General features: G+C 46.6%; 1 protein-coding gene across 4 annotated transcripts in view; it reads right to left on the bottom strand.

Moving 5' to 3' along the window:
• Mylk (myosin light chain kinase) overlaps positions 1–12,312 on the bottom strand; it is a 132,359-nt gene that overhangs the window by 46,148 nt on the left and 73,899 nt on the right. For all 4 annotated transcript variants that reach the window (XM_026394135.2, XM_026394108.2, XM_026394127.2 and 1 more), the window contains 3 exons: positions 4,703–4,753; positions 3,608–3,735; positions 1,411–1,564 (listed from right to left, as the gene is read on the bottom strand). In XM_026394135.2, the coding sequence (XP_026249920.2) occupies positions 1,411–1,564; positions 3,608–3,735; positions 4,703–4,753 (333 nt within the window). The remainder of the gene's footprint in view (positions 1–1,410; positions 1,565–3,607; positions 3,736–4,702; positions 4,754–12,312) is intronic.

Here is a 12,312-nt window from a genome sequence, read left to right on the forward strand (position 1 = left end):
GTCTCTTTTTCTAATTTTCACAAAAGTACCCCATAAGCCAATAAAAATGCAAAACCCACAACAAGTCTTATCAAATACATCAGTGAATACCAGTTCAAAGGCTTTAATGAGCTCAACATGCAAAGGCCACTCAGGCACAAGACATGGTCTACTTTCCATCTGTCTGCTACTTCATCTGTTTGTCCCTCTGCTGTGCTGAGCACCTGCCCCTTGAAAAGCCAAGACTGATGGAGCTGAGCATGGCTAATGGTGAGAAGCAGTTAAGAGAGTGATTTTGGTGTTTTTAGGAGAGAGCTGGCCAGGACTTGAAAACTGATTAGGAAAGAGGAAGATGAGCTTGAGAATCGGTCTGGAAAGGGACTCAGCTTATTACGGGGTGTTGGAGATGAGGAAAGGGAGTAGAATTCAGATTAGGAGGACTCTCAGAAGAGCAGTCCCTATAGACTGATGGGGCATGGGAGTGAGGTGTGAGGGGCTAAAGAGCGCTAGGGGTGAAGAAGCTGAATTGGAGTAGAGACTGTCCCCTGCAGAGGGTTTGCCCAAAGGGGTGATGGGAGACAGGAGAGGAAGATGGGGTGGGGGCAGAGGACTACAGTAAGACGGAATATTACACGCCTGTGTGTTTGGCTAAGGGGGCCACATCTGTGGGCTGTGGGAGGAATCAGTAGAGCAGAGAGGTGGAATATAAAGGAGAAGCAGGGAGGTGGATCTCCAAGAACCTGGGATCTAGAGCACAGGATAAGGGGGAAGCCTTAAGTGCAACCAGGGTGGGCCACCCCAGAGCCTGGAGGGTGAAGTAAGTAATGGTGGGACAGAAGTAGACTCCTGGAGGTATGGGGCCACGAAGTTGAGGAAATTCATGCCTGATGTCCTGGATCTCAGAGGGGTCAGAGGCCAAGGCCTGCAGGGGGAGGAGCTTGAGAAACAATGCTGGCCAGAGACAAGGACAGCACTGTCTTAGCTGAGCCTGGAGTCTAACCTTGAGTTTGTGGCATCCTGGAAGTCAGACCCAGGAGCAGTGAAGTTGGAAGGGAGCACTGAATCCAGGTGGGGATTTGTAAGTGGACACAGATGGTAGCAGACACGAAGGAGAAGGCATTAAAGGCCATCAGGAGGGAGCGAGAAGTGGAGGGGCCCAGGATCTCCAGTGTTCAGAAAGATGGGGAATCCAGGAGGGGCCTCATAGGAAGAAATGGTGCTGGGAGTAGGGGTGAGGGCAGGGTCTAGAGCTCTGCGCCAGCTTGAAGGACAGATATAGGGTAAGAGCTAGAAAAGGGGAGGCTGGGGGACAAAGGCCATGGGCAAAGAGAAAGATGGGACAATGGTGAGATCCTGAGGTTTGGGCATCCCGCCTGGGCTCACAGCCTACCCTATCCCCCAACCTCCATGCCACCCAGTGTCCAGACTCACCCACGACAGTGAGGTTGACCTGGGCCTGCCTGCTGCCCAGCTTGTTCTCCACCAGCAGTGTGTAGCAGCCGCAGTGCTCCTGGCGTGCAGCCAGGATGGTGAGCTTGCTGCCAATCTCGCTGTTCTCCACCTTGATGTTCTCGGACTCCTGGATCTGGTGATGGAGGGTGGAGCAGCCAATGGAGACTTGGGCCAGGAAAGGAAGAGGGCTCCTCCCTGGCTCTTACTCCAAGAGACACTGCTAGACAAGCTGTGGGGGGCTCCATCTTGTCTCTGAGTTCCCCCTAAATCCTTCCTCTCCCACCTCAGGCTCCCTGAGGGTTTCCAGATCAGGGATGGGCATGGTGGACAATCTATCTCAACTAGCTCAGGAGTGGACTAGTCTCCTGCTACCACTCTGGGGTGGGATGATAGAATGCATCTGAGCCAAGGCATCCACAAAACACACCCTAGTGGGCTCCCGCTTTGCTGTGCTGACCAATGCAGTGGCTGAGAACTACACGTGGCTATTTAAATTTCAATGAAGTGGAAACAGATCAAATATCCATCAACTGATGAATGGGATAACAAAATGTGGTCTTCATTATTCATCTATAAAAAGAAATAATGTACTGATTCATGCTACAACATCGGTGAGCTTTGAAAACTTTATGCTAAGAAAGAAAACACAAACAAACATCTAAGATAAGCCCGGTGGTGCACACCTGTAAGCCCAGCAACTTGGAAGGCTGAGGCAGGAGGATCGAAAGTTCGAGGCTAGCCTCAGCAACTTAGCAAGACCCTGTCACAAAGTAAAATATTAAAAAATCTGGGGATATAGTTTAGTAGTGAAACACCCATGGGTGCAATCCCCAGGACCTGTCTCCCTACAAGAAGGGCTGGGGTGGGGACTGGTGTTATAGCACTTGCCTAGCATGTGTGAGGCCCTGGGTTCAATCCCCAGCACCACACACACACACAAAATCCAGACACAAAAGGTGATATATTGTCTGATTCCACTTAAATGAAATGTCCAGAATAGGCAAGTGTATGGTGACAGAACCCAGAGTAGCATTGTCAGAGGCAGGAAGAAGAGGAATGGCTGCTGATGAGCCTGGAACTTAAAGAAGTGAGTGAGGGTGAGGATTAGATAATGATGCTTATACAACCTTAGGAATCTGTCAAAACTACTGAACTGTATACTTTAAAAGGATAAATTTTTATACTACATGAATTATATCTCAACAAAATTGTTTAACAATCTTTAATTAGCTGAAATCAAAAATTTAGTTCCTCGGTTGCTAGCCACACCTCACTGCTCAACAGCCACACAGGGACAGTGGCACCTCTGTGTTCAGTACAGACACAGAACATTCCCAACACTGATGGACAGAGCTGGGAATTGGCCAGGTGTCTCTGAAAAGGGATGAGATTCTGTCTTATTTCAGATAATAGTAGCCCAGACAAGCCAGGGCCGATGTCCTTGGGATGCCAAAGGCCAGCTTTCCTTCTCCAACTCTGATTCTCATCCTACAGTCCTCCCTGATACTAGCAGCTTATTGCTGAACCTACAGCAATTTGAATGGCATGGAAACGAGCAATAGAAGACCTTCTGTAGGGCTCCTGATCCAGAGCCAGCCCACCATTCCAGGACCTCTGCTGATCACACACATGGGCACACACTACCCATGCGGCAGTGGTAGAAAGGCTGGGTCCCCCAAGTTCTTTTAAAAGCTCGTTGGAAATTCAAACACTTTTCCACAGGAATCATCATTGTAAGTCCTAGTCTGAGAGCCAAAATTCTATTCAATATATAATTTACTCTCTGAACACGAAGATGCACCTTGATTTTTTTCAGCCTGTGGCAAGTTAAGCCGTTATCACAGAAGGAATCAGCAGGCTAGTACAGGATTACACAAAGCTCATGGTATTTGAGCCGTCATCTGAGGTCTTGGTTTAATTTTCCTGACTCTGAATGGGATTTTAGGCAGATACCATGATGGGATGAGACCCATGAGTAGTTTTATTTTACAAATTTTCTATAAAGCAGGGATTTTGGTAAACTTGGAAGAAACTGTTAGTAAAACTTAGGTTTGGTGGGTGGATGATGGGTAGGTGTGGGTCGGGGGGGTCTCTCTAAACTGATGAAAAACATTTCTCACTCCTTTTGGCTCAGGGGCTATGGGTTGTCTTCAGGCCACCCCGTCCTGTTACTGACCTGCTTTCGGAACTTCATCCAGGTACATGTGATGGGCTGGGTGCCAGTCACTTTCCCGAACAGCTCCACCGACTCTCCTGCGCGCACCTTTTGGTCCTCAGGAAACTGGATGATCTGAGGAGGCATAGCTGGAGAGGACAGGCAGAAAATGAGCAAGATGGAAGAGATCCCAGGCCTTCTGGCCTCACTGATGTCACATGCTGGGATGCTGGCTCCTCCCTTGCCTTCCAGAACCCTCAGGCTAACACTGAGGGCGCTGACCCTTGTTCCAGAATATCTGAGCTCAGGAACAAGCTAGGTTTATTCTTTTCTTTATCCTGATTTTTTTTGGTGTGACCCACACAATTTATATGCCATAATTCTCCACTTATTGGTCACACTGGAATTTGCATCTCACCCCAGTTGTTTGAATCTACATCCTATACCCTACATCCTACAGGAAAGACTGTTCGTGGGTTTGGAGCTAATGGAGTGGGCATCATGTGATTATTCAAGTTTGTCAAGGCTCATGGGACTGTGCACTAGAAAGGATGAAGAATACTGCAGGGAAATTACACCTTAATACAAAAAGTGGGAAGAAGCCACTTCACCCATGAGATCATCCCTAGTCGCCCTCTACAAATTGCAGCCCCTGTGCCCAGTGCTCCTCACCAGCCTTAACTCACTTACTAATTTGGTAGTGCCCTGCCATCTGACTCCTGGACCATCTAGCTAACAGGATCAATGCACTTCACACCCTTCCGTGGAGAACAGTCAGGGACTCCGTGAACAAAGACATATCAGAGCAGGACACAGAAGCAGCACAAAGTGGGTCCTCCACATGGGGGCAGAGCAGAGGGCGGAGGGTGTGGCAGAATTTCGCTGAAGGGATGAGAGAGCTGCTATGTCTACAAGGGAAGGACGCAGCAGGAAAGAGGCCCAGGTACCAGGCTGGCCAGAGGCCCTGTTCAAGGAGCAGATTCCGCTAGATAAATGCAGAGTTTGAACTGGGGAAGGGTCTCCTGATCACATACCCAGTGGGCCAGTCTAGTTGGGTAAAGGAAAGCCCCCCTGGCAGATGACTGCCTGGCCCCAGGTGGGGCTGTGACTAATTACCTGCCTTCGGAGGTGTCTTGGGGGCAGGTTTCTTTTTCACAGTTGCATCACCTGAAAGGAAAATGTTCACAAGTTATTTCCTGTCTGTTCTGTTTTTCCACAAAGCCCCTGATTCCTGGGAGGATGCTGTCTTGCCCACTGGCCCCTCATCTGGGGGGAAACCCTCATTTGAATATGTCTCTCCAGACATCTCCCTGAGCTTCTCCTACAAACAACCTCATAATCAAATGGAAGAGTCCCTGGAGCCTCCAACGAGATCAAAAACTCAAAAAATGCTGAAGCCATAGTCCTATTCATAGAAGATAACCTCAAACTAACTACTCTCTTACCCTAACTTTCAGGAAACCGCCATAGAGGAAATTATGTCAGATAAAGCAACTAAAATTAGCCTTTGGTGTGGATCCAAGGATCCCAGGCTTCCTTTGGGTCACAGACTGTGGACTGGTGGCTTTTTTTTTTTTCATAATGTTTGTTGAACAGATCAATGAATGAATGGCATCCTCTCTTCCTACCCTACTTTCTCTAAATAACTCAAATAAGAAAAATGACTCAAAAAGAAAGTACAAATCTATCCACTCGGCTAAGTAATATGGTACATAGGCAGACATATCCTCAACTATTTTCATTGCTTGTTTTCATATCTCTTTCGGGTCTTTGCTCAAAAGTCCTCTAACCTATTTATTGAAGTGACTGTAAATGTACATGCACACAAACACCTGCCTGTGAGGCATACAGTGGCCATATATATAATTGCCCCAAATCAGAAGATATGCCAGTGTCCCTCAACTGGAGAATGGATGGTCATGGAACACTGATACAATGAAATACTTCTCACCAACAAAAAGGAACAAACTATGGTACATACAACACGGAGGAATTACAACTCTGAGAAGCCAGATTCTAAAGGTTTTGTGCTGTGTCATTCTATGTATATGATATTCTAGAACAAGGCAAAACTATAAGGACAGAGAACAGATCAATGGCTGCCAGAGATGGAGTGGGAGGGCTGACTATCAAAGGGCACAGAGGCGACAGAATTCTTATCTGGACTGGGGTGGTCATCATGTGATTATACAAGTTTGTCAAGGCTCACAGAACTGTGCACTTGAAGGGGTGAAGACTACTGCAGGGAAATTACACCTTAATACAAAAAGTGGGGAAGCCACTTCACGCATGAGACTGTTGCCACTCTCTACAAATTGCAGCCTCTGACCCCAGGGCTCCTTACCAACCCTTCATTGAGGAACTATCCCCTTCAGGTACCATGTGACAAGCCATATACTTATTTCCTGTTAGTAGTTCCCACCCACTAAAGTGTAAGCTTTCTGAGGGCAAGGATTTTTCTTTGCTTACTGCCGCACACCCAGTGTGCCTGGCACACATTAGGCCCTTGATAACTGTTTGAGTGAGTTACTTTTAACAATTACACAACTACGTAGCTTCGCCTCTGAGGACCACAAAGCAGCAGCACTATGTCCTGGGCTGGCTGACAGTGCTGGTGACTACAGGCAGCTTAGCTAACTGTATGAAAGATTAGCCATGCATTTCTACAGAGGGAAGAGCCTGCCACCTGGCTGAATTCCCCAGGATGGCTGCCGAAAGGAGGCAAACCAACAGAAGCACCCTGAGAACACGGAGCTGATGGCTACAACTACGTGGCTAGGCCCAGGTCGAGGCCTGCTTCCCCAGGTTTACCCTGGCTCACTGCGTTAATTCTCCATCCACCCTTCTCCCAAATCAGAGGGTCTTCTATGTGCTAGGCAAATGCCAACCAGTATACTCCTGCCGGGGTTCTGGGGGCAAACCAAACTATGTAATCTTAGTCAAGGCTTATCTTCAAGGCCCTGACTATTAGGATGTGTATACAGCTGGAAGGGCTTTTTTATGTCTTGTTTTTAAACCTTTTGCCATAAAGGATATTTATAGAACATTTGGCAACACTTGAATAAGGTCAATAAATAAGATAATGGTATTGTATCAGTGTTAGTTTCCTATTTTAACCATCAAACTGTGTATTTATAAGAGATTATCCCTGTTTTTAGGGAAAATCCACACTTAGATATTGACGGGTATGAGTATTATGGGTGCCACTTTCTTTCAAACTGCTCATAAAACATAAGTATATGTATATACATGTATGTATATGTATATGGGGGGAGGTAAGGAGAGAGATGAGAAAAAGAGAGGGAAAGGACATAGGAAAAACTAAACAGTAAAATGTTAATATCTGAGGAATCTGGATGAAGGGTATATAAGAATTATTTGTACTCATTTTGTAATTTTTCTCAAAGTCTGAAATAATTTCAAAAGTGTTATGGTTTGATTTGAGGTATCCCCCAATAGCTCATGGGTGAGACAATGCAAGAAAGTTCAGAAGAGAAATAATTGGGTTGTAGAGACTTAACCCAATCAGTGAATTAATCCCCTGATAGGGATTCACTGAGTGGTAACTGAAGTAGTAGGGTTTGGCTGGAGGAGGTGGGAATTGGGGTGTGGCTTTGGGGTATATATTTGCACCTGGCAAGTGGAGTCCCTCTCTCCCTGTTTCCTGATCACCATGTGAGCTACTTCCCTCTGCCATATTCTTCTGCCATGTTGTTCCTGCCTCACTTGAGGCCCTGAGGAATGGAGCCCACTGTCTACGGATTGAGACCTCTGAAACTGTGAGTCCTTAAATAAACTTTTCCTTCTCTACAATTGTTCTGGTTGGGTCTTTTAGTCACAGCAGTGAATGAGCTGACTAAAACAAAAAGAAAAGTTAAACAGAAATAATAATTTTAAAAATGAGCTAGTCAGTGTGGTTGCTTACATGCAGAAGACAGATACAACACTGTGGGTTGGGGACCTTGTCAAAAGGCTGTGGGGCATGAGAAGGACCTGGAGACTAGGGAAGGAAGAGCTCCCAGGTCAGCAGCAGACAGGGCTCTGAGCGGAGAGCAGGGTGGTATATGGTGGAGGGTGTCTTGAGGGCAGGGCTGGTAACAGAGTCCAATGGTGTGAAGATACTGTCACAAAGAAAATTAAAAATATGGCTCCTATGTTACACTAGTCACATTTAGAGTGCTTAAGAGCCACACATGGGTAATAGCTCACATACTGTGCAGACAGAACACTCTCACCATTACAGAAAGTTGTACAGGACAGTGCTGGTCTCAAATGCCAAGTTTGAGAGTTAGGCCTTTTTCCTTGTGAATAGGGAGTTCTCACAGAAACTGCCCTTAGACTGGGCTCAAAGTCCCCTACAGGTGGTTCTGACACCTGGGAGACTGTTAGGAGGCCACTGCCTAACCCCAGAAGGCACTGATCAGGGCCCACACAGAAAAAATAATACAATTGAGAGACAGAGGGAGGTAGAAGGATTACTTTAAGGTTTCTTGCTTAGATAGATGGGGAAAATTATTTTGAAGGAATATGGTATCTAGGAGTAAAATATGTTTGGCTTAGTCAAGTGAATTTGGTGGATGAAAGAATCAATGTGTATGTAGGCTAGAAGACCAGGATCAGAATTCTAGAGAGAGGTTGGTGGAGACTAGAAAAGAAAGCTTTCAGAATCAAACCTGTGATCAACGAGGGAACTGTGAAGCTGGATTGGTTGTTTGGGGGGAAGAATGAGATGAAAGATGAGAAGGGGTAAGGTCTGATCCCAGGTGAGGGCTCCCAGTGAGGAGCTGCATGGAGGAGGGGCTGTGGAGGAGGAATACCACCACAGAAGGGTGGAGGACAGACTGTGGGAAGGGGCTCCCAAAGACAAGAAGACCAGGGTGACAGAATGGAATGACCAAGCCAAAGACTCTCCTGAAGCGAGAGAAGAGGACAGGTTAGAAGACAGAAGGCCAGGACTTAGGGGAGAGGGTAGGAGAACATAAAGATCTAGAGAGGAAGAGCATGGAAAAGCCAACTGTGGACTCCCATGACTGGCCAAGACACAGAGTCCCTGCCCTCCTTCACCCTGGGCTGCTGGAAGTCGGGGCTTAGAGGGAAGGAGAGAGGGTGTCTACCAAAGATGATCTGACTTTCCCAGGAGGAAGAGGCCTTCTCTTAGGAACTGGGTGGGGGGCAGTGGCGGGAACTATTATGGGCTGGATAGCATTCCCCAAATTCATACCTTGAAGCCCTAACCCCAGTTCCTAAGAATGTGACTTATATTTGAAGACAGGGCCTTTAAAGAGGTGATTATGTTAAAATAGGTCATAAGAGTGGGCCCTAATCCAATCTGACTTGTGTCCTTATAAGAAGGAGGGAAGTGGCAGCAGGGATATGTGGGGAGTCAGGGGGTGGCATGGGAAGAGCATGAAGGAGAGAAAAAGAAACACCAACTAACTGGGGGCACCTGCACACACACACACACACACACACACACACACACACACACAGATAATGTGACAATACAGGGAGAAGATGGCCATCTACAAGACAAGGAGAGAGACCTTGATCTTGGATTTCTGGCCTCCAGAACTTCAAGAAAGTAAATTTCTATTGCTTAAAGCACTCAGCACATGGTGCCTTTCTATGGCAGCCCCAGCACATAATGCTTATAGATGAGCTCTGGCAGGGTGGGGTGGGGGAAGGAGGTTGATAGTCCCTGTGGTGGGGAGCTGGGGGTTCACAAGGAGATGGGGCAGCAGGAAATCAGATTCCTAATTCGTACCCTATGTTTGGTGGCTCTGGGTTAACTTATGTGGCTACAAGTAGAGTCCTAACTAATATGGATCTTTCAATGTTACAGTTAAATAAGATTGAAGGCTGTATTTTTGTTTGTTCTATAAATTTGGAACTACACTGCTTGAGTTGGCTAGCATTTGAGGCTGGTTTGATGCCTATCAGTAACAACAATTTTAAATGTTAAAAATGTTCTGTATTCTATCCATATTTTATATGACCATCTGCTGGAATCCATTAATGATGTTCTGGGCTCCTAGGGAAGCAGAGTCATTGAATTCTAAAACCTCATTTCTTTCAGAGGGAGCTCCCCATATGGTTCTTACTCCAAACACAAGTCGGGCATCTCACCTGCTTTCATTTCATGGAGGAGATGGAGTCTCCTAAAAGTCAGGTGGCTTGCCAAGTTCATAGAACCAGGCATGGCCTGGCTAGAAATAGGACCACAGCCTCCTGCCATCTGGTGTCTGGCTGCTTTCTTCTCCAGCTAAGACTGAGGCTCTGCTCCAACCCAGGTCTTTGGAATCCTTCTCTGTCCTACAGAACTGCAGAGGGGCCACAAGCTCTGGAGCTAGACTTGGGTTCAGTACTGCTTGTCACTCACTAAGCTGTGCGGCTTAAAACTTGTTATTTAACTTCTTAGAGCTTCAGTTTCCATATTTAAAAGATGCGAGAAACATAAATAAAATCTGTTATAAAGAAAACAGAGCATACAGTGCATGATCTACCACCAGCCCTTCCCCCGCCCCCTTCATCCCTCTTTCCCAAACAAACAGATCCCCAGAGGATTTCTCCGCTTCTTCTGTAGCTCCTTCAGCTACTTAGCGGGCCACCTATAGATCAGTTGAGCTTTGCACCTACATGAGGCTTCCATGCAGCACCCTGTGCTCCTTCTCCCCAATTTGGATCCTCTTGCTGGTCCAGATGCCCAGACTCTTAGTACTCCTTGGGTTACTACCCAGTTTCCTCTTCTCTGGATTAAGGCTTATTATTTTATTATTTCTGCTGGCCCTTTACCTTTACCTGCTGGCCCGTCTCCAACAATCCAACCTTTATGTACCACCACTATCATAGAGGAACATCCTAGAAGGAAAATGAAATTCAACCATTTTGCAAATTCCATGTTGGCTACTAGCCACAGGGAGTTGGGTGAGGAGGGCAGATCCCCCTCTAACTTGTCATGAAGTTTGCCCCTCTGAGGAGGGGCTCAGGCACCTCCAAGAGGCAAGAAGCTCCAGACAACACACTTCTCCTGGCACAGCCTGTCCCCCTCAAACTTTCTGGGTACTTAGTCCTCTTTTCTATCACCCTCTCCTATCCACATTTTCCTGTTTCCTGAGTCCACACCTCTGCATCCAACCACCCAACCATCATCTCCTCGGGAGATGCCAAACATACTAAAAGCCCACATTGCCAAAACCATATCCAGGATCTTCTTTCCAAACTGCTCCTGTCCTCATCTTTCCAAGGCCATATCTACTCACAAATGCCCACCGATTTCATCAACTAAATACCTGCTCAATTTGCCCACATGCCCTTCATTGTCACCCAGTCCAAAGGGTACCACCCCTAGGCCTCTGGTCTCCCAGCCTTTTCCTAACACATCGGTCACCCCCCAAAAAAGTTGTCTTTCTCAGATAAAAATCTGAAGTCATTCCAGTGACTAAAATCTCTCCAGTGAATACCCACTGCCACTCAGGACCAAGCCCACCTGACCTGATAAGGGCCCTGAGCTATCCCTGGCTTCCATCTTCAGCCTTCTTTCCCATTGTACCCTCTTGGGGAGCACCTCCATTATGCCCTCTATACTCAATATCCATGGTTCTTACAATTTAGCATGTATTGTGATCACCTGGAGAACTTGTTAAAAATAGATTCCAGGCTTCCGGGTGCCATGGATGGTCCCTGGACAGTCCCCTGGGTGGCAGTGCTCTATATTCTACATTGAATTTCTTTTGGTTTCTGCAACACCAGCCTTTTGCCTTCAGCTCCTTGTACATGCTGGGCCCCCCTCCCTGGGCTGACTCTTGCACATTCTTCAGACAGGTCTTAGCTCAGTTATTGCTACCCCCAGGCTGGGTTCATGTCCCACAATGCTCATCCAATGCACTGCCATTGCCAAAATCAGCTCCTGAAGTTGGAGAGTATCATGCTAAGCAAAATAAAAATCCCCCCAAAACCAAGGCCGAATGTTTTCTCTGATATGTGGATGCTAATTCACAACGGGGGGGGGGGGGCAATAGGGAAGAATGGTGTTATCTTAGATGAGATAGAGGAGAGTGAAAGGAGGGGAGGAGAGGGGAGGTGGGGATAGGAATGATAGTAGAATGGAACCGACATTATTATCTTACGTACATATGACTGATGTGATTCTACAACGTATACAATCAGAAAAATGAGAAAATATAACCCATCTATGTATGCTATGTATGATATATCAAAGTGCATAAATTCATTTTACTGTCATGTATAACTAATTAAAACAAATTTAAAAATTTAAGAAAAAATCAGCTCCTGATAAGCATGTATTACAGCAAGTTGCCTCAGGACAACAATAGGGTCCCTTCTGTATCCCTGGTGCTTAGCACGCTACCTGGCACATGCTTGATAAGTAGCTATTCAAGGAATGCGTGGAACCCCAAAGGTCTCTGTTATCTTGGAATTCCCAAGGAATACCCCACCCTAGTCCTGGGCTCTGATGTTGAGAGAGAGAAGAGCCCTGGGATTCCTTGGGCAAATTTCGGTGACAAGGAGAAGTCTCTGTTCTGTCACCTTCTAGATCAAAATGGCTAGGTGTTAAGCTCTCCTCAGTAGACAGGAGACGGAGTTTGGAAGTGAAGTAGCCCAATAAAATAATCACATATCAAAGCTTCAAATTTGAAAGCCTCATGGAAAAGCTGGGGCAGGGCTGGGGAAAGCAGCTTCCTCATGTCTGACATCAGGTAATCTGA

The sequence above is a fragment of the Urocitellus parryii genome, chromosome 2 (genome assembly GCF_045843805.1).
Source record: "Urocitellus parryii isolate mUroPar1 chromosome 2, mUroPar1.hap1, whole genome shotgun sequence".
Lineage (NCBI taxonomy): Eukaryota > Metazoa > Chordata > Mammalia > Rodentia > Sciuridae > Urocitellus > Urocitellus parryii.